This window comes from Arvicanthis niloticus, chromosome 21 (assembly GCF_011762505.2).
Source record: "Arvicanthis niloticus isolate mArvNil1 chromosome 21, mArvNil1.pat.X, whole genome shotgun sequence".
Lineage (NCBI taxonomy): Eukaryota > Metazoa > Chordata > Mammalia > Rodentia > Muridae > Arvicanthis > Arvicanthis niloticus.
The window spans coordinates 15,576,418-15,598,751 of NC_047678.1; the positions used below are offsets into that span (position 1 = coordinate 15,576,418).

Genomic DNA, 22,334 nt, shown 5'->3' on the forward strand with positions numbered 1-22,334 from the left:
ACTAAATGCTTTAGAGAGGTTGGACCTTCCTTACTGCACTCCCATTTTGTGTTTTGGCTAAAGCTAGGCACATAATGGGTGCTCAGGAAATATTTACAGTTTTGCATTACAGCTTTGCACTTTAAATAAAAATGCCTAAAGAGATATTTATATTCCTGTGGTTTAAATGTAGCTATATATATATCTGACCCGTACCCATTTGCAGCACCTTTGCAAATGTGTAATTGATTAAATGCTTCACTTTTGCTCTTTAAAGATAAACAGGAAACTGCACATTTTCTGCAGCAGGGGTCCTTGCTGGAAATCTTTCCTTGGCTCAATAGTGTTCTATTGTTATGAGCAGAACATCAATATAATTAACATAAGAAGCCCTTAGAGGCCAATTTTAAATGAAACCACATTTAATTGTAGGTATTTCCTTTATTCCCCAAGATAATGATAACTTTCCAGTTGGACATAGAACATGTGTCAAAATCCCTACAAAGTCAATCTTTTCAAAGCAAAATTATATAGTCTACCAGTTCCCAGAAGTACAGAATTACTTTGACAAGTTGACTGAAACAAAGAGAAGAACAAAAGTGAACCAAGGGGTCCAAGTGCCCAGGAAATAAAATCAAATTCAAGTTTTAATGTGCTCAAAATTTTCTTTTTCTTTTTTTGGAAGCAAAATTGTATATATATATATATATATATATATATATATATATATATATATATATGAAATAATGTTTTGCTACAATGAAAATCCAAAGATCGATATCAATTTTTTTTAACGTCTTAGTATTTTGCCAGTAGCCCGAATGATTTTTTTTTCAGTTCTAAAATCCTCCATGGCATAAATCCATGGTGTTAAAAAGATAGAATCAGCAGGCCCAGAACTCCATATAGGAGGTAATCGATATATATGCATTAATCAAAGCATGAACAGCCATTGACTAGACATTCGCTCAGGCTCTGGTTGTGTGAGGAAGAGCTTGTAGAGTCATGAGGGACAAGCAGAACAGAACAGCACTTCATCTTCTCTGAGCTTCTGAGTCAGCTTCCCTTTGTCACTCAGCAAGCTCAGTACTCCCAATAACTTGCTCTCAGTCTTCCCAAACCAACTCACCTGTGGCAAGTGCCACATGGACCATCTCTCCTCCAAATACCCTCACCTCTGAACTCCCCTGTATGCCCATGCATACAGAGCCATCCCTTCCCAATGTCTTGAGTTTGGACATAATGAATATTTCCCAACCTGCCATGTGGTCACTGCTATGCTTTACTGGTCCCTGAAGACCCCCATACTCAGGAGACCCTTCCTCAAGTCTCAGGAGATCACGACCACCCAAAGATCACAAGAAACCATACCTGGATGCAATCAGCAGAGGCTTTATTAGGGAAGTTAGCCGGCGGTCAAAACTACAAGCTCTTTAGCTCCAAGAGCAAGGTTTTGGCCCCGTGTGGTGGGTTAAAGGGTCTTTTATATCATGGGGTGGGGGAAGGAAGGCATTTTCGCGCGCTTACACATGAATGGTTGCATTTTCGCGCGGTTACACATGATTGGTTGTTTTACAAATTTTGAACATAGCACTGGGAAGACCAAGGGAGGGGTAACCAAGAACAGTGGAACATTTCAGAGGAATCTAGCCCAAATGATCTAGAGTCATGTGAAAATCACTCTGCACACTCATTCTTCTCAAAAATGTGGTTTTTACCATGCCATTGTGCCCTATCCTGCCATTTCAGATTAACTATCTTCCAGCTATAGCCCCACCTAGGTGGCAGCATCTTTATCTGTAGTCAGGAATGCCTTCCTGCCTTGGGCCTCTCCCACTCATAGGTGGGCCTATTGTTTGAGGCTTGATTCACATTCACCTGGAATGTATCCTGGGGTGGTGAAAATCTTACATTCAGTTCCTCGTTCTGGAATCTGCACTTTTCTGCCCAAGGTCTAAGGAGAGAAATCTACACATATTTCATAAAATGGCCTTTATAATTTTTCACTCTACAGTTCCCACCCCAAGAAGCCTCTACATTGCCTTGTCTGTTAATACAGGTTTTAATATGATTTCATATATCAAAGTTTCATATAGACTGACATGAAGTTGGTCTACCGGATATGTTTTCATACATGTGTATTTGACAGTATTGGGGATCTGGAGGGGTTCTGTTTCATTTTGTTTTGTTTCTTGAGATAGGGTCTTACTGTGGCAACCCATACTGGCTTCAAATTTGATGCCTTCATGCTGTAGCCTCCTGAGTTCCAGGGTTACTGATTGTTTACTACTTTTCCCTTGGTATCTATTATGGGTGACCTTGCAGTAAGCCAGACATAGAATGCTTTAATTTATATTCTATTTTCTACTATTTCTTACGAAAACTCAAAAGCGAAAGAACTACCAATATTTATAGCAAGAAACAAACAGCAAAAAGTAATCATTGTTCAATATTTCAAACTTCTACCTCATAATGGGCCATGCTGCTTGACTGACATCTCTAGCAAGCTTGGTGTGGGGGTGGGGGGATGGGGGGAAAGGATCACATTCTCTCTCCAGGTTTGCACTGCCATTAAACAACCTTGACCTATAAATCCTGTCCTCAGATAATGGGAGTCTGTTCCCTTGCCTTCCCATTCACTAATGACACTGTTTGTGGATCCTGGAGAGAACATTATTCAAATTGTCCCACCTTGTCCCCAGCGGAGTGTGTGAGCAAGTACACCTGTGGCGGGGGAGCAGTGCCGAGCACAGCTGTCCTAGCGTTCAGAACCTCCAGTGGAAAGGATCATTTTTATTAATGTCTACTTCGAATGTTATCTCCCTTCTCTTCAGGCCATTTCCTTGTCTACATGGAGATTTGGAATAATTTCCTTCCTCCATTACACTGTTCCTTGAAGGTACTTTATAATCAGAATGCATATTCCTCTATCTTTCTGAGGCTTTTTTTTTTTCTTTTTTGTTTCAGGCAAAATGTGTTCAATCTCCCTGGCTTAATCCTCTGTCTCCCCTGTCACACCACTTGTCTCTTGTACATTCTCAACATGGACAGAACAAAGAAGTGTTATAATCTAAGTTCTGGGCCATAGGAGAGTGATAACGTTCCTCATCCTACCTGTATCTGCTTTTTTTTATGTAAATTATTTGAAACGTATGATAACTTGGAATCCTAAGCCTGTTATAAAATGCTGTCTGTCTGTCCTCTGGCACAACCACAGCCCCTGCAGTCTTGATATCACAGCACCTGTGAGTACTTGCAGGCTCATTAACATTACCTCACAGACAGAGAAAGATTGGAGAGTCATCATACCCTCGCCTAAGATGCTAGCTATTTATTCCTGCACACATGCAGCTGCAAGCCATCCTACCTCCATCAAGCATCTCTGGAGTGCTAGAGAACACGGGAGGTAAAAGGTTGGGTGACGGGGAAACTGCACATCGGTACCTCCTTTTCAACAATGTAGCTGTTGAGGGGTCATCCATGTTTCTGGATACAATTCCAATTAAACTCGTTGGTTCACCAAGCTGGTCTTGATGGGATTATCTCTCTGATCTGTTGCCAATGCTCTACCTGGGGTAAAAAAAAAAAATAAAGACATTTGGTCACATCTCACCTGGTGAAGTAACAAAGTAGAACCCTAGCACTACAGAAGATATAAAAACTGGGCTATTGAAATGATATGCATCTGATTTAAACCTTTCTTTTTTCCCCCATTTTTTTATTGGATATTTTATTTACACTTCAGATGCCATTTCCTTTCCCCATTCCCCCCATTAGAAAACCCCTATCCCATGCCCCCTTTTCCTTTTTTCACTTATACTTTTTTAAAAAATGTTAATCAAAGGCTTTATAAGTTTGGTATTGCTCAATCAGAGGTGTAACCCAATACCCAACCTAGCTATATCAACTGTCTTTGACTGGTGGAGATACATGAACATCTGCCTCCCTGTCTCCCCCCTCTTTCTCTCTTTCATCACCTAGCTTCTCCTCTCCTTCTTTTCCTCTTCTTCTTACTCCTTCTCGTCCTCTCAGTACTCCCCCCACCTTAGCTCCTCCTACATATCACCCTTCCTGTTAAAATGAAACTTTTCTCTCAAAATACAATTAGAGCATAATTATGCCAATTTGTACCAGTAAGGTACAAGATAGTCCTAATACCCAGTCCATCATTTTGTTGACTAACCAGAACCTCTGTCATCTATAGTTGGTTTTCAAAACATCAGAAATCCACAGAATTTATGTGACAAACATTTCTGTATTAATGTTCATTTTGATTAGAGACCTGACAGCTTCCTATATTGAATTCTAAGAAGAAATTGAGCATCTTTGGAGTTACTCCAGTTGTGGTGAGACAGCCACTAGACAAGAATGGCCTCTTTCCTTCTACAGACAAATTACTGTCCAGAAAAGGACACACTTGCAGAATAGTCGACTGATTATATCTGCCTAGACAGAGTAATCAGCCCTTAATAATTCTGCAGAACTAAGGTCTGTCAGATGATCCTGGGCCAGAAGGCTGAAGATCAGATGCTCCAACGTTTTGTAGTAGAGGGAGTGTCCAGGTGTTCAGAGGTCTCTATAAATTGGCTAAGTTTAAGAAGCTATGCTTTGTGCTTCCCACAATTATAGTTAACTCAGTCATTCTGGATTTCTGATGGGGTTGAAAACTTATAGCCTCATAGCCAATCCTGGCTATTTACCTTGAGAGAAAAGATTTGAGTGGATGGTCGTCAGCTGACATTCATCCTAAAGCCAGGTTCAGATTTAAACCTTTCTATAAAAACGACTGAGTCACTACCTCTGAGATGTGCTTGCCACCATTATAAACCAACCTCCTCCTCCTCCACGGTCTGATAAGGACCACAGTGCTCAGCAAGTCTCTGGTCACCTGAGAGCCACCCTCCTACTCCCCAGCAAAGTCTGGGTTTCTGTTTTTATTAGTATCATCAACTTATTTGAAGTCCTGGCCTTTCATTTTGTAATACCTCTTGTGTTTAGTACAGATTCATAAATATACAATGGACATTTAGCATATTTTACCATAAAACAAAAGATAAAACAATTTTTAGAAAGTGAGTTCCAGTAGGTTAGTTTTGATCACAATGTTTGTGAGAGTATGCAATCAGCCTAGAATGTTTTAAGCATTGGTTAATTAGTTATTAATTTTCCATTCCTGGTTTTCTTTGTTCTCAGATACATTTGATTTAGAAAAGAAAATGTTCCCAGGAAGGATTTTTTTTTTTTTTTTTTTTTTTTGGTAGATAAATACAATGTAAATCTAAAGCTTTATGGGAAAACAAGAAAACCAGAAAGCTCTGGTTTTGAAAACAAAAAGTGAGTCTGAAAAAAATTACTGTACCTAATATAAAGGCCCACTCCATACTTACAGCAGTAAGGCCAGCATGCTACATGAATGGACAGAGATAAATGGAGAACTCAGAAACAGATTTACACAATGCAGGCAGTTGATTTTGAACAGAGGTTAAAAACAAAATAAGAAAAACAGTTGATGGGGAAAGTAGATGTCACTCCTGCAAAAGATAACCACAACCGGAGCCTCTCACTTGATATGAAAACTGCATCAAGATGATTGTGGGCTTAAATATAAAACTTATAGATGATAATATTTGGGAGCTAGGTTCATTTGCTAGGTTATGCAAAGAGTCCTTAGAGTTGACTCCAAAAGTACAATTCACTTGAAAATTGACAAGTCTTTTTTTCAACAAACCTAAAAAAATTGTTCTCTGAAACCTCAAAGATGGGGGGGAAAAGCTGCAGAGTAGAAGGCAATATTTTTAAAACACTGCATCTAACAAAGGCCTGCTATGGACCATGTATAAAGAGCTCAATGCACAGCAATTGGAAATTCCAACAGTGCAATTAAAAAGGAGGAAAAATACAAGAGTTGCTTCATGTAGCAAAGTGTGCAGATAACAGAGTAACAAATTAAAAGTATTCAATGCTTTTAGCTATTAGGAAAAGAAAATTCAAACTGTAACAAATTACCATTCCATACCTATCACAATGGTTTAAACTAAAAAAGTAATGCCACCAAATATGTCAAGGATGCAGAAAATTCAGATGATTTTTTGTGTTGCTAGTTGGAATATAAAAATGGTAATTTCTTTAAAAATGAAACATGCAGATACTGCAGCACTCTGATCATATTCTGGAGCATTATCTCGGAGAAAGGAAAATATGTTCACACAGAAACCTATATGCCAATTTTAGCAGTCTTGATTTAATCTCTAGTAACTGGGAAACTGTAGGTGCCCTTCATCTAAGCAACCAACCCATGGAACATTCATACCATGGATTAAGGTTCAAGGATGAAAATGAAAGACAGTCAACACACTTAATATCTGGAGATTGATGCTGGATAGACACAGTGACAAATGATTCCACAGGGCCCATCACTTCCTGACATAAAGACATTACAACAACTGTAAATGACAAAGTTGTGGAAATGGAGAACAGTCTAGTCTACTGGTGACTATAAGTTAAGGAGTGTGTGTGTATGTGTGTGTGGGGGGGGGTGTAGATATCGGGTGAGATTTAAAAAGAGCAGCTTGTGAGACTCCTAGTTGATCGGAGAGTATGTTCTATGTCTTGACTATACAGATAGACATCAATATTCTGGCTAAGATATCATGCTGTTTCGTTGCAAGATGTTATCATTGGCAGAGACTAAGAAAAAGGTTTCTGCATCAGAACTCCATGTGAATCTACAATAATCTCTGAATAGAAAAAAATTTAGTTAATAAAGAAGTTATGTTAGCAGGTTGTAAAGATAAATATATCAAAAGAGAATGAGTATTCAGACCCCCCCCCCTCTGGGTTTCTCTGTAAGGTTTGCGAGGTGCCATCGCCTTCGCCCTGGCCATCCGCAACACAGAATCTCAGCCTAAACAAATGATGTTCACCACCACCCTGCTCCTCGTGTTCTTCACTGTCTGGGTATTTGGAGGAGGGACCACCCCCATGCTGACGTGGCTTCAGATCAGGTATGTGACCCTACTAACCCAACCAAATCATTGAGAAGCGTGGCTGGCCTGTTCCATTTCTGGTGATGCTGACTTCATTTTGAGTACAGTAGTAGATTTGTATCCCGTCTGTCCCCAGCATCCAAATGACCTTCAGACTCAAGTGAAGCAGTGTGACCTACCGTAAACTGAGCTGACTTTTCCAGTAGGTTTGGAAGGTTGTCTGTGTTCAAGCTGTTCTACAAATAGATTTATTCCCCTGCAACTTTATCCATTCAACAGTATTAAAGTACAGCGTGGTACACTGAGACTTATAAAAATAAGATACAACTCTCGTCCTCAAGATAGTTAAAGATTGTTAAAAGAAAAAGCAGCAAAACTAACAAGAAAGCAGATTTGCTTTGCTTTTTACTCCTGGCACTGGTACTTAAAATAGGGAAAAACTGCTTAACACACATTTGGTGAGGGAGCCATATGTTTTTCAAAGAGGATGCTGTAGACAGAAGCTATCTACTTTCTCACAGGAAAGCGAGCCAAGGTTCCAGTCAGAATCTGTCTAATAAGCAGTGCCTGCAGCTGGACACTAAAACCTCTAGATTATAGGGTAGCAGATTAGGTAAAAGTGGATAGCTATTATAAAAGAAAAAACATGGTGTCACACAGTATCCAGAATGAGGTGCTGGAGGCCAGCCTACCTAGAGCACAGCTTGGGTTCACCTCATGGAATTGTCCCAGCTCAGGTTTGGAAAATGAATAAATCTATTATGAGGTGTTTTCGTCTTTATTTAAATGTTTCTGTGACCCAGATCCTCGTTTTCATTTCCTAGAAGGTAATGGATTAAGCAAACATTTTAGTTCTCACATGCGTACATCATAATGATTCTTTCCAGTTCCCACTCATTCTCCAGGACAAACTCATGACCAACACAGTCAATGCGAAGAGATCCTTCTAACTACAAAGCATTTCCAAGAAGCTTCTTATTAACAGGGACTATGATTTCAGCCCCGTTGTGTGGCATGTCCATTATAATAACAATGAATAAATAATTCATGAAAACTTAAGTGACTATAAATACAAATGCTTTTGTTAAGCATTTGCAAGAATTCTCTACCCATTTGGCAAAGAAAAAGTAGAGGCAGGCCTCGCATACTTAGTATAAGTAGGCTTATGTGGAAACTAGGCCAAGTAGCTGTGTATTAAACCAAATTTCAGGGTAAAAGACCCTGTGGACTACTGTGAATATTACTAAACACACAAAAATACTTTGACTAAAGGTGAAGAGTGAGTGCTTTGAAATGCTTGTTGAATTATTTTCTAGCCATATAAACGTGGTCTGCAATTTCTTTCACAGTGGTGGTTACTGGAGGGTTCCTATGGATGAGTACACACATTGCATTAAACTCTTAAAGGTTGGATCCCCTGCGAATCATTAGTAAGAGAGTACTGTGTTCAGATTTCTGGAAAATAAAATTCAGTAGGCTGGATCCCTGCGTGGAAAAACGGGGCTTAGAAGGCAGAGGTTAAAGAAAGAGAATTCCCACTGAAGTATCAAATACATGATCAAAATATTTTATGGAGGGCATAAGAAAGAGAGGTCCAATTTTCCTTCAAATAATCAAACATAATTTATTTCCTATGATTCCTTTTCTCACTTTCAAGTTATCCCCAAACTGGTAATGTATTTGGTTTTTAGCCAGTTCTTCTACAGTGCTTTCCAGCGGCATCAGCTAACTTCCCATGAGCATCATAACTTACATGAGCTCTGATGCCGAGTCCACTGGGAAGAAAGAGGTATGATCGTGGATCCTTAGACAGACTAGAGCAAGTATCCAGACAGCAAGACAAGCTTGATAAAGGAAAAAACATGGTGTCCAACACAGTATCCAGAATGAGGTGCTTGGAGGCCAGCCTACCTAGAGCACATCTTTGTTCACCTCATGGAGTTGTCCCAGTGGTGGGTGACTCCAAAAGGACCAGGTGACTTAGTACCAGATCTGGCCACTAGCCAGGAGGGGGAGTAGTATGGATAGGACCAGGACAGATATAGAGAAAGGAAGTACTAGGGGTTCCATCATATGAAAAGGGTGCTGTCCTTGGCTGAAAACCTGAAACCGGTGCAGAAACCCCTAAAAGTCATCCTAAGAACATCAGAAGGAGAATACTGAAGGAGTAGACATGAAGATGTTTGGAAGTTAGCTCAGGCAGATGGATTCAGGCTATGAGAACGGTTAAAGACATAAAAGAGTATATATGCAAATACATAGACGGGAGATGTCAATTGGGTTCAACTGTGCTATACGGTCTTCTCATGGTCTCTGCTCTCCTTTCCTGGTTGATGATGGTGTTCAAGAAGTCATCAAGTCCATCTCAGCTTCTGAATGCACAGCTGCCCATCTCCTACACGTGGTTAGCAGGGCCTGCTTACTCACAGGGCAAGCCACGTTTGCCAGTATTCCTGTCTGACTCTTGCCATAGAACAGTAGTATGTGAGTAAGTTGCAACTTTGAGAAAAAGACACAAGTGTGGAAGGCTGGGGGGAGAGAATGCAAATGAGACCTCACACAAAACCCACATTCTTGCTGGAATATGACTCGTTAACCTATTTTACAAGGTCTGCCCTTTCTAACTTTCTTCTCTTAAATTATTTGGAAAGTACTTGAATTAGTTTTTTTTTTTTTTTTTTAATTACTATAGGATTTTTCACTCAGTTACAAACTACCACAGTAGGAGGTAAGGAAAATGTTTTCTGTCAGGTAATACTTAGTAGCAATAACATCAGTTTCTCTTTGATAAGCCTGACTCAAACAGCAATGGTCATGCCATAGAGACTCGAATAAAGATTAATCGTTGGCTCTGGGGCACGTCTGTAAGTCTGGTCCTAGCAATGGTTCAAAGTTCTCATCTTAAAGAAACTTAATTTCTGAGGATGGAGAGGTGGCTCAGTGGTTAAGAGCACTGACTGTTCTTACAGAGGTCCTGAGTTCAATTCCTAGCAACCACATGGTGGCTTACAACCATCTGTAATGGGATCCGATTCCTTCTTCTGGTTCTGGTTTGTCTGAGTACAGCTACAGTGCAATCAGGCACATAAAATAAATCTTTAAAAAAAAAAAAAAAAAGACTTGAAGAAACTTAATTTATTTTTTAAAAAATAATTAATACTAAAATATACTTAATGTGGCAATTTGAAATAAATTGAGTGTTTCTTTTTAAATTTTAAAGGAAATAGATTTCTCCCATGTTATTTTGGAGGCTTAGAAGAAGAGTTGAGAAGGTTTGGAGGGGGGAAGAAGAGTTGCTTCTTGAGGTTTGGTGGGGGGAAGAAGAGTTGCTTCTTGATTAGAGTTCAACTCTTCCCTCCTGTGAGGTACAGGAGTATCACAGTGAAGAAACCCAGTGCACAGTTTCCAAGGACCCTCTGCAGATAGGCAGGAAACATAAAAGATGAAAGGTCCCAGACTTTACCACACAGGGGCCAGTAAAGCATCACACAAACACCAAAACCCAAGAGCCCAGCTCTGTGGAAGTGGCACCATGTAATTAAGTCTGGGATGGTAATGCCATTCCTTGGTTAGGGCTGGCCACCTGCCTTCTCATGAACTTACACCAAACCACAGCTGGAGTCACAGTTTTGCAAACAAATGCAGTGCAGAACTTGCCTCCCAGACAACACTAAAAGCCACCCTGGCAGAATGACGGTGATCTCTAATCGTAGCCGTCTTTGACTAAATAACCATTTCATGTTGGATATTGGATCATAAAATCCAGGCACGGAACCTCTCTGTCTCAATCTTTAACCTATAAAATAAAGGTGAGGATGGTAGCTACCTCTTAGCGTGGGTAAAACCTGGTAATGTGACACCACTGTGGGGCTGCAGAACCACTGAGCCATGCAGCTTAAACAGGCCTATACTCCCAAATGATGCATTCTGCTCCCACCTGCATGAAAGAGCTCATTCTGAATGCCTGAAATCTACCTTGATTGACAGATCCTCTGTAGGGAAAAGAGGTATATTTTCATAACAAGACAGGCCTGTTAAAAGCAAGCACAGGATGTCCCTGTTTACAGGAAGGACTGGGCAGGCTCACTTTTATAGCAGGGATTCTCTATGCAGTCTTTCTCTGTGACTTGCAGGGTTAAAGGTCAACAAGGCCAACTCTGCCTGGTCTTCCTCAGCTACAACCTAGAATTAGAGGAATTACAGGAATTTATTATCCTTAGTCATTCAAGCCAAGCCATCCCACCCTCTCTTCCCCAAATCAAGGAAACAAAATTATATGCCCTAGCCTGTGTCCATTGCAGGGCAAATAACTTTTAGATAGTTTGACTCATCCCGTGTTGGTATTTTAGTTATATATTTAAAATTGATTCTTCAGTTTTGCCCCGAAGCCATGTACAAATGCTTCTTTATCACTTTTCCCCACTGGCTATGAAGTTCTAGGAAAACAATTATCATTGGAATGTACACAGAGATAAATAAAATCCTGTATGTATGTATGTATGTATATATATATATATATATATATATATATATATATGTGTGTGTGTGTGTATGTGTGTATAGATAGATAGATAGATAGATAGATAGATAGATAGATAGATGATAGAGATAGAGATAGAGATAGAGATAGAGATAGAGATAGAGATAGAGATAGAGATATGTGTGTATGTCTGTGTGTGTGTGCCATGGTACAAAGTTAAATACAACTGCTTATACACAAAATTCCCTATATTACTGAGGTGAGAAAGCACCAATTTAATACAGTGGATGGAGAAATGCTTATAATAAGTTCACTTGCTATTTATCTCTAGCACCAAAGTTCCCAAGCATGCTAACAATTTTCTTCACAGGGAGATTAATGCAGTAAATAGTGTTGGGGGTATATGTATGTGATGTGTGTTTGTATATATACAGAGAGACTTTAAAGTGTGAGTCCCTCCCTGCTTCAGTCTCTTAAGTGTGGACTATAAGCTCTAAATTTAGCTTCTCAGTTTTTCATTTTTCTTATCTATAAAATGGGGGTGATAACAATAAGAACACCTCTTTCAAGTTTATGAGCATTAGGTATTAAGTGTACACAGGATTTAAAGCATGCAACAGGTGCCCAGTAAGTACGCCTGTAAACCCAAACTTCTTAGCCACATACTTCTTGTTTATTGTGATATACACAAATACAGTGATATTAATTAGATGCATTTGTGAAAGCGTGCTTTCATGGAGAACAGAAAGAAACAATCTCCAGAGAGTTTACTTCATTTTGTCCTGTAACTAGATTCATCAATTTTAGAGACAACTGCTTCTTATGCATTCAAGATGATAAATTTCATTAAAATCCCCACAAAACTATTACAGTTATCCAACAGCTCAAATGGAGTCTTTCTGGAATATGCTTCTATTCCCATATTCAGATAATAATCCTTGCTTATGAATTTTACAAAAATCCAACTTTGTCGTTTCATCAATTTATATTTTATGTTTATGTCTTGTATTGATTTTAAACCAGCTTATACATTTTATATCAAGTTATTTCAATCAACAGACCTGAGAAATATGTTGTCTCATGAGACATGGACAACTAGTTCACTCACTGAAATAGAATTATACTTTCTCTTCCTTACTCATTACTCTGTTCTAGAAAGGACTTTGTACTTTCTATAGATTCTTCTATAATGACTTCTAAATCTATGTATTTATTGCTAACATCAATCTAATTTGACATCTTAATTATAGATGTTGGATAACTAGAACAATCTACTGCTGACCAATAGAACGGCATGTTTATAACCAGTGTTATGAGTTAGCTGCTCCTAAATTTGCTCACCATCTGGGTGCTTTACGGTGCTATGCTTATATAGACAGCATCTTCCCCGTTCCAGAGATACATTCTTCACCTCTACAGCCTCCAGCCACACTCTCCAACCTTGTGCTTATTTATTTTCTCCAAACACCAGCATCAGTGAGCTTCACCCATGCATTTATACTAAGTTTACCAAACAACCATAATCTGTTCTGTGGAAGGGAATGTGTTTAGCTATTAGAAAGCACCACCCAAAACAGTTGCCTTCTTTTAAGTAACATATATTTCAGTGAAATATGAAGTTTAGCAAAAGCAATTTAATTGCAGTGTGTGGAATTTGTTACTCCAGGGTGAGGAAGAACCTCTAGTCCTGGCTGAAAAAGAACATTCATCCTTACCCCCATATCTCCCAGTAAATGCAACTCAAAGCACTTGACCCAATGCAAGTAGCAATTACGTGAAAACTATAAAAGCAAGTGGTAGGAACCATCCTAGAAGCCCATTAACGGAAGAACCACAAATAAAGAAAACGGGGTTTACGTAACATGATGAAATTTTATTCTGCCATAAGAATGAAATCATGGCATTTCCAGGAATGTGGATGTTAAGCAAAATAATCCAGAAGTAGAACGAATACCACATTTTGTGTCTCATACACAAATTCTAGTACACGCTATAAACGGAGAAGGATTGTGAGAGGGAAGGGAGAAGGAGAGAAACAAGGCGGTAGTGACGTACTTGATATGAAATCAGGTAGAAACAGGAGTACAGCCAGAGGAAGCTAGGAAGGACAGGGAAGGCAGTGGGGAAGAGGGGTGAACAGAAACAATACTTCACATGCGTATGAAAATGCTGTAATGAAACTTACTGCCTTTTGTATTCTAACTTTAAAAAGTAATAGCCAAAAGAGAAAGAAGACAAAGCAAATGATTGATCAGGAGTAAGCCAACTCTTGGGCCAGGAGTGGAGTCACTCTCTGTCTACATGAGTCTCTTGCCTTGGGACCAAAGGTGCCAAAGAACTATGAGAGAAATTATTTTGCTTCTGGGTTAAGGAAAAAGTAAGTAGTGAAACTGCAAGTCAAAAGAGCAGGGAAGAAAGGAAAGGAGGGAGGGAGGCTGGGATGTAGAAGGAGGAAAGAGGAAGGTAGGCAGGTAGGCACTTTGTCTGATCTTAGATGACCATGAGGTAGCACATGACTATAGCACTAACAAAATCAGAAGATACTGGAAATCCCCCAAAGGGACAGTGACACTATGACCATAGGGAAGAATGATTCTATTACAGTTTTTCCCTTTATATTGGAACCAATATAGGCACCTCAGACAACACAAAGCGGGCAAGAACTGGTGCCCTGGACCTAGTCTTGCCAAATGTGCACCCCCTGAAAGAATAATAAGTATTTCATAAAAGAATCTGATCAAGCCATTTCACATAATATTCAGATTTTCTAAGAGAAGCTTATAATTATTCCGTGTATGAAGAATTAGGAAAAATATGTATCACAAATGAAGACATAATAGATGCTAACCTCAAGATGACATGGATGTTGGAATTCAGAGACTAATGCTTTAATGATGCTATTCTGACTATGATCCAAGAAGTAAAAGCAAACACATACACACATATGCACATGCACACACACATGAACACACTTACACACACATATACACATACATATACATGAACACACACATACACAGGCATATACACACACAGAAAAAAAAGTAGTAGAAAATACAACAAAAACAAATTTAAAAAATCAACAGAAAAATTAAATTGTGAAATAAAAAATAAATGAATTTAAAAGTGGTGTCTAAAATAAACTATCCACTGGATTGGCCTAATGGCAAAATAAAAAATGGAAGATGGAGGATTCACCCACCTATACAAAACTTGAGAGTCTGTTTTCAGCAGCAGACTCCTTCTGGATAAACAATGGAAGGAATTCCTTCAGATAGCAGAGGGATGCTGCTAGGAGAAGGAGAAACAGCAGGAGTTAGTGAAGTATAATAAGTAGATCTTTTTCTTCTCTTGAGATCTTAAAAACCCTAAATATTTCTGACAGAAAAAAAAATAACTTTATTGTAGATTTTAAAAACAGAGGGTAGGTTTAAAGGCCTGGAAAATGGTAAGTTTTCTGAGATCTACTTGAAGTAGTAAAAACATTAATTCAAAATAATAAATAATAATAATAATGAGCTACATGTTTATATTCTAATTTGTAGATCAATTACTGAAATATGTAAACCATCAAGATATATTTTAAAATCAAACAATACTAAAATGGAATATGAAATGAATTCAAACACATTCCTATAAAAGTAACTTTTGTACACCTGATATAATTGTCATCCCAGAGGTTTACTGTTGAGTAAGCTCTCCCATTCTAGTTCTTTCTAAACTCTGGTTGTCTGGTTCAACTCAGCTGTTCTGGCTCAGTCTCCTCTCCAATATGACTGATTCAATCTGGCTTCTCTCAGCTTCTCACTGAGTTGTTCTGCTTGGAGTCACACTAATTCTGGTAATGTGGTCTAATCTTCTGGCTCTTTCTTATTCTCTGACTTCAACTGCCTCTGCTGACCTGCACTGAACTGCATAAAATCACAAAGAAACTCAACTTCACTCCATTGCACTCACTGCACTGACTCCCAGCTGACTGACTTTCTTTTCCTGCACTGCTCTTAAATAGACTCCCTTTCCTGTCTGTTCACCTGAGAATTGGGTATATCCTATCTCTGACTCATTCTGACAACTCTTTCTCTGATTCACCACTTTGTCTGCCACTCAATTACACATCACTTTCAAACATGGCCCTCTTTCTACAAACTAATTTTACCTTAAAGGCATGTACTAAGGGTGTGTCTGTATTCCAGACAGAAGGATTAAAAGTGTGTGTTGTGTCTGCATAACAGCTGGATCACACAGGTGTAGGTCTGTGGATGTGATCCCTTGCTAGAGCAGCCACGTTGCTGGATTAAGATGCCTCTACACATTCACTCGGAAAGCAGTGAGAAGAACAGAAGAACAACATATACAAAAGCCAAGTGACACAATTATACATCGAAATCCAAATGCATTAATTATTGCAACAAATAGTGAAATAAGTTGTCAGTGAGTAAAAACAGTGAATAAAAAGAATCAACTATGTGATGCCAATAAGAGACATACTTGACTTAAGACACAGGTGTGATATAGGTCAGCTAAACATAAGAGAATTAGAAAAGCTTTTTTAAGCAAACACCCAAATGAGGTCCTGCACATAATAGTCTTCTGAGCAAGAGTATTTCTCTGGTTGAGATAAAATAGAATGTTATATAATGATGAAAAAAATCAGTTTACTCAATGTGACTATATAAAATGAGCACACAGCTAACAGCATTACTTTCCAAGACAAGACAAGTCTGGCAGATCCCAGAAGAGAAATAGGCTAATCCACACTCAGAACAGAGGACTTCATAGATAGCTCTCTCTCTCGCGCTCTCTCTCTCGCTCTCTCTCTCTCTCTCTCTCTCTCTCTGCAACTGAGAAACAAGCAGGCAAAAAAATGTTCGGGAGACATCAACAATAAGGTAGGTGTCTTAGTTAGGGCTTTACTGCTGTGAGTAGACACCATGACCAAGGCAACTCTTATAAGGACATTTACTTGGGGCTGGCTTATAGGCTCAGAGGTTCAGTCCAGTATCATCAAGGCTGGAGCATGGCCATGTCCAGGCAGGCATGGTGCAGGAGGAACTGAGAGTTAGTTCTACATCTTCATCTGAAGGCTGCTAGGAGAAGACTGGCTCCCCCATGGTTAGGAGGAGGGTCTTAAAGCCTACATCCACAGTGACACACTTCCTCCAACAAGGCCACACCTCCAAATGGTGCCAATCCCTGGGCCGAACATATCCAAACCACCATGGTGGCTTTACCTACTGTAAGCCCTCTGGGTCCTTAAGTCATTTTTCAGGTAGGTCGTTAATTCCCTTCCTTCTGTCTTTATGACATGTGGTATGTAAATTGTTGTTTGTTGAATGAAGAGTGGTCAAGTGTTAACTTGCATGGTTTAACCTAACAGTAAAGTAAATATAAACACACATATATACCTTTCACCTACTTCTTCCCTTTGTTAGTAATTTGCCCCTTTAGCTTTCTCCTCTTCCTCTCTAAATACATATACACTAGCTATATCTCTATCTATATCTTTTTGGCATACTGTTTTGCACATTTTAGGCAAGCACTCTACCTCTGGCCAACAGCCCCCTTCTCCAGACAGGTTAAATGTATTATTCTGGTTTTGTTGATTTGTTTGAATATCGGGACAGACATTATATTCTTCTTATCTAATGCTGAAGCATGCATCATAAAGGATAAAACCTTTCTATTAAGTATCCAAAAATACATGTGTAAAAAAGCATTACAACATTATTATCAGTACATGTTCAAATGCCCCATTATTATAAAACTGTTTTTATAGCTATTTTTAAATTCAGGATTGAATCAAGGTGATATATTGTATTTGCGTCTTACTCTTTTTTTTTTTCCTCCGTGATATTGATTTTTATAGAAGAAACCAGGTCAGCTGTTTTATATGCATGTCCACATTCTGGACTTGTTTCCTCATAGTGTCAATTAATATATTCTTTCCTATATTGTATTTCTTATAAATGAGAAATTAGGTCAAGCTTTGAAATTCAGGTTGAGTACTTTTTTTTTTTCTGCAAGGATACCCATTGGCGATGTTTTGTGCTTAATAGTGTGTATTTCTTGGTCTGTGCATCGTGTGGCCTTGCCCTGAATGCTCCATCAGGATGCCCATTGTCACCATGCTGAGTTTATTTCTATGGAAAAATAGTAACATGTATTACAAAGGTACATTTTTTTTTTAATTTTATAGTTTACTTTCAATCTGTGGGGCAATAATTGGGTACCACACAATTATCCTCTCCCCAACAATCTAGATCTCCCCACTTTAGCATCCCACTGGTAATACTTGTTCAGTTAATACTTTTACATTTTGGATGACTTGGCTTAATTTGCTCTTGATATCTAATTTGTGTCTGTGTGCATATGTGTGTTAGTGTGCAGGCTGGAATTGTCCTGCAGACCTCTTCCACCATTTTTAGTTCAACAGAGTCTTTCAGCACTGCAGGAGTTTGCCTACTAGACTAAACTAGCTGGCCAGTGAGCCCCTGGGATCTGCCTGTCTCATTCTCCCCAACTCTAGGGTTATGAGAGTGTACCATAATTCCTGGCCTTTTAACACAGATCCTGAGAGTTAAGCTCAGGTTATCCTCCCTGCACAGCACACATGGTATGTACTGAGTCTTCTCCCCAACCGTAGATATATATAATTCCCAGACAGAGAGCTCTTGCTAAATGATTATCTTTTCAATAACTTTTAAAAATTTTTCTGAGGGCTTTTTTTGTTTTTTGCATTGGTTGTGGTTGTTGTTGCTTTTGGCCATCTTTGCAGCTTGTTTTGTGTGTGTGTGTGTGTGTGTATGTTGTGTTGTTTTGTTTTGAGACAGTTTTGGATACTCCAAGCTGGCCCTGAACTCTGTCTTTCTTTCCAGTGCTGAGGTTACAGGAGTACAGCAGCATGCTGACAAACTTACTTGCTTTTTCTCAGGAATGGAGATTGAACCCAGGACCTTGGGGATGCTAGGCGAGAGCTTTAGCACTGAGTGACACCTCCACCACAACTTTCCCTTTAAAACTATGATATTTTTCTTTGTGAACAAGAACAAATGGGTGTATGTTTTCTAGGCGTGAGAAAAAAATGCATGTTTGATATTTTAAGGAATAAAGTTCTTTGCATATGCATTGGGTCTCTTAGTTACAATCCAATCAAATCCCCAGTGTTGTTAGCTCTGTTTTCCTACGTGGGTCACATTACAAAAAGTGAACATCAAGCTATATTTTTTGTAGCCCAAGTCCTTTTTAAAGTATTTATTATGATCGTATAAGGCACCACACATTGAGAGGTGCATCTGGCTGCTGCTTGTGACTTGTGTCTTTTATGATAGACATCCACCCTGCTTTCAAATTTACCTTATCTGTTTTGTTCACACAGATATAAAACAAAGTGATCCCATCTTCGTTTTGTGTTAATACCCTATGTTCATCTGCAGCTCTGAAAATGTGGGATTATAAAGTGCACAAGCAATGAGGAATGTGTATTCTAAGCCCTAGGCAGTGGAGGGGGGGCTTCCTTTCCCCCATCCCTTCTGGTTCAGTAAGCAATGAATAGACTCTAGCCTGGGTAGATTTCAGCATTTTCATCAACACCATTTAATTCCCCGGGATCTCTAATTTCTCACCAGAAAACAAAGTCTTGTTTTTTTAACCGGTTACAACCTTTTACCTGGTAATGCACATTTTATTCTAAATGAAGCTGCTTAAGAAAAATTACAGAGTAAAACCCCAAAAAATCACATTAAAATGGGCATTTTCTATCTACCCCCAAAGATCAATTGCATAGTCGAAATATGGGATTCTAACTGGAGTTATTAAAAATAGTACTCAGGTTTACACTTAGCTTCACAATGAGGAAATTGCTTTGGACAGAGAACTGCCTATTAGAGGCAAAATATGGCTTAATGCTGATTTCATTGTACTCAGGGCAACTGTCTGGTTTGGAAAAATGCCAGAAGAATGTACTGAAGAATGTCTCTTCCTCTTTCTCCTCCTCTTCCTCCTCCTCCTCCTCCTCCTCTTCCTCCTCTTCCTCCTCTTCCTCCTCTTCTTCCTCTTCTTCTTCCTCCTCCTCCTCCTCCTGTTCTTCCTCCTACTCCTCTTCCTCATCATCCTCCTAATCCTCCTCCTCCTCCTTCTCCACCTCCTCTGCCTCCTCCTCTTCTTCCTCTTCTTTTTTAATTCTTTAAGAGAATTTTAAAAATTCTCTTTGGTGCTAGGATTATTGCAGTGTAGATTACAACCAGTCACTAGCAAAGCTGCACCCATGTTTATAGATAGTGACCCCAAGTGTCCCTGGCCATCTGTTCTCTCTTAGTGGCACTGGCTACCTTTATTTTCTGTAGGACTCAGTCTGGACATTAGGGTCTCCATTGTCACCTCAAGCCTTTTCCTCTCTCCTCTCTCAGACTACATCTGAGAGACTACATTATGACCACATATGGTTTCTACTGTCTCTCAGACTGCTCTGCCCTGCTGACCTTATGTCCTTATGGGTCAGTTTATTCTATTACCTAGCTATTACAACAATCCCACTTTCTCTCTCTTCTTTTAATTCACCATCATGAGGAGCCTGCTTTTCAATACACAGTACTTTTGTCATTTTAATAGGATTCTCAGAGAGTTGAAGATTATTGCTCAAAATGGTAAACTGAATTCTATGTTTTATTAGCCAAAGCCAGGCATTGATCAAGTGTTTAAGTTTTGTACACACTAAAATAATGTTTATCACCCAAAATTAGAAATAAAATACAATTTAAAAGTTACATTTTCCTGGTTCATTTCACATGAAGGTAATTGTGGTTAAAATTTTAGCATATTTTTCTAAAATGTAATTGCTTAAAATGCTTCTATTAACAAGAAAAGTCTTTAACATTCATGATTTTTTATATGTATGAATGTGTTTGCCTATATGTATATCTGTGTATCACATGCACATGCTTAGTACCTGAGGACACCAGAGAGGATGCAGGGCCCCCTAGACCTGGAATCACAGATGGTTGTGGGACACATGTGAGTACTGAGAGCCAAACCCAGGTCTGTAGTGGGAGATATTTAAATCTCCAACCCAATATGACTGGTCAATGAAAACACAACTCAATAAATTATGAATATATTCTGTAAGCCTAGATTGGACAGATACCCCTACACTACTCTGTCCCCCAGCTATGAGACCCTTATAACTTGAGGATTTTCCAGACCCTGTGTCTGTCCTTCTACCTCCTGCTTCCCAGTCATCCTCTCCTTCATCATCTTCCTCCTCCATTGTCTTCCTCCAGTCCTCCCCTCTGCTCTCTTCCACCAACCTTTATTTCTCCACCTCCCCTTCTTCTGCCCAATCACTGGCTCCAGCCTTTATTTTACAAATTAAGATGGGCAGAAGGTTCACTAGAAATCACCTGTGTAATGACTCACACCTCCTCTGCAGCCCTTCACACAGGAAAGGGGAATTCATATCAAAATACAAGGCTGGGGCTCTCCACAACACAGGCCCTTTCAGAGAACAGCAAATCCTCTTGGGCATGGGACCACCTCTTTAGAACTTCCAGCCTATTTAAACTGGTCTGGGATTAGATCATGTTCTTGAAGGTACATAACAGTATTTTAGAGCATCATCCTGGTCCCAGAAGCTCATTTCTTGGCTATCTGCAGGAGGATTCTGGTTTTCCTCTTGCAGTAGACTATCTTGATGGTATCTGTACTGATCATGTGGCCTTTGCTAACACTTGCCTCTGATGAGTTCCAGACTCTTCCAGACTTGGTGTCTTCTACCAGACAGGTGCATAGATTTTGTCACCCTTTACTGAAGCTATAGCTAACAAGTGGAACATGCCACACTTATAACCCAGGCCTGTGGCATCTTCTCCTGTCCTTATTGCTTCATTCCCAGGGGCTGTGACTACTCATTGCATTCCTTTCCTGGCATCTCCAGCCTAACCCCCATCTTACTCACAGGACATTTATTTCCTCAGGATGCAGTGTTACGTCACAAATGTCAATTCCTACTCCCATCCTCTGCCATCTCCATTCACACTGTGGGGGTTAAGATTGGCTATCTCTTTAATGGATCTAGAATTACTTAAGAGACAAGCCATTGTGTGATGGTTTGTTTGACTGACCATATTAACTTGACACGAACCAAAGTCATTATGGAAGAGAGAATTTTAACTAAGAAAATGCCTCTATCATACTGGCCAATAGGCAAGTCTGTTGCGCATAATCTTAGTTAATGATTGCTTTGGGAGGGTCCAGCCCATTGTGGGTGGTCCCATGGGCTGTTAGTGGTCCTGGATTCTATTAGAAATCAGGGCTGAGCAAGCCATAAGGAGCAAGCCAGTGAGCAGCACCCATCCCTGGCATCTGCTTCAGTTTTGGCTTCCTGACTTCTGCCTTGAGTTCTTACCCTGACTTCTCTCAGTGATTGGGTATGGCCCAAGGGTTGTTAGATAAACTCTTTCCTCCCCCCAAAATTAATATAGTATATCTGTGAGGAATTGTGTAATTAGGTTAATCAAGGAGGGAAGAACTGCCCAAAGCATGGGCAGGGCCATTTCATAGGCTAGAATCATGGATGGATGGAAAGGAAGAGTGAGCTAAGTAGTAGCATTTACCTCCCCTGGCTCCCTGACTCTAGGTGCAATGGTAACATCTGCCTCACACTCCTGTCACCACAGTGCCTTCCCCACCATGATGGGCTTCGTCTCAGCTAAATTAAACACATCCTTCCTTAAGCTTCTTAGGTCAGGTATTCTGTGGTAGATGAAGAAAGTAGCTAAAGCACTCAGTAAGCATTTACTAAGTTGTGCAGTGCCGGGCAAGAAATAAACCATAGACTCAGAGACAAAAGCCTGTGACTTTGTGTGTCTAACACTCTACACCCCAAGATTTCATCT

At 39.5% G+C, this 22,334-nt stretch overlaps 1 protein-coding gene across 1 annotated transcript in view; it reads left to right on the forward strand.

The window, feature by feature from the left end:
• The window catches only part of Slc9a9 (solute carrier family 9 member A9), a 539,257-nt gene that overhangs the window by 356,926 nt on the left and 159,997 nt on the right, over positions 1-22,334 (forward strand). The window contains exon 12 of the mRNA XM_034484566.2: positions 6,830-6,983. Coding sequence (XP_034340457.1) covers positions 6,830-6,983 — 154 coding nt within the window. The remainder of the gene's footprint in view (positions 1-6,829; positions 6,984-22,334) is intronic.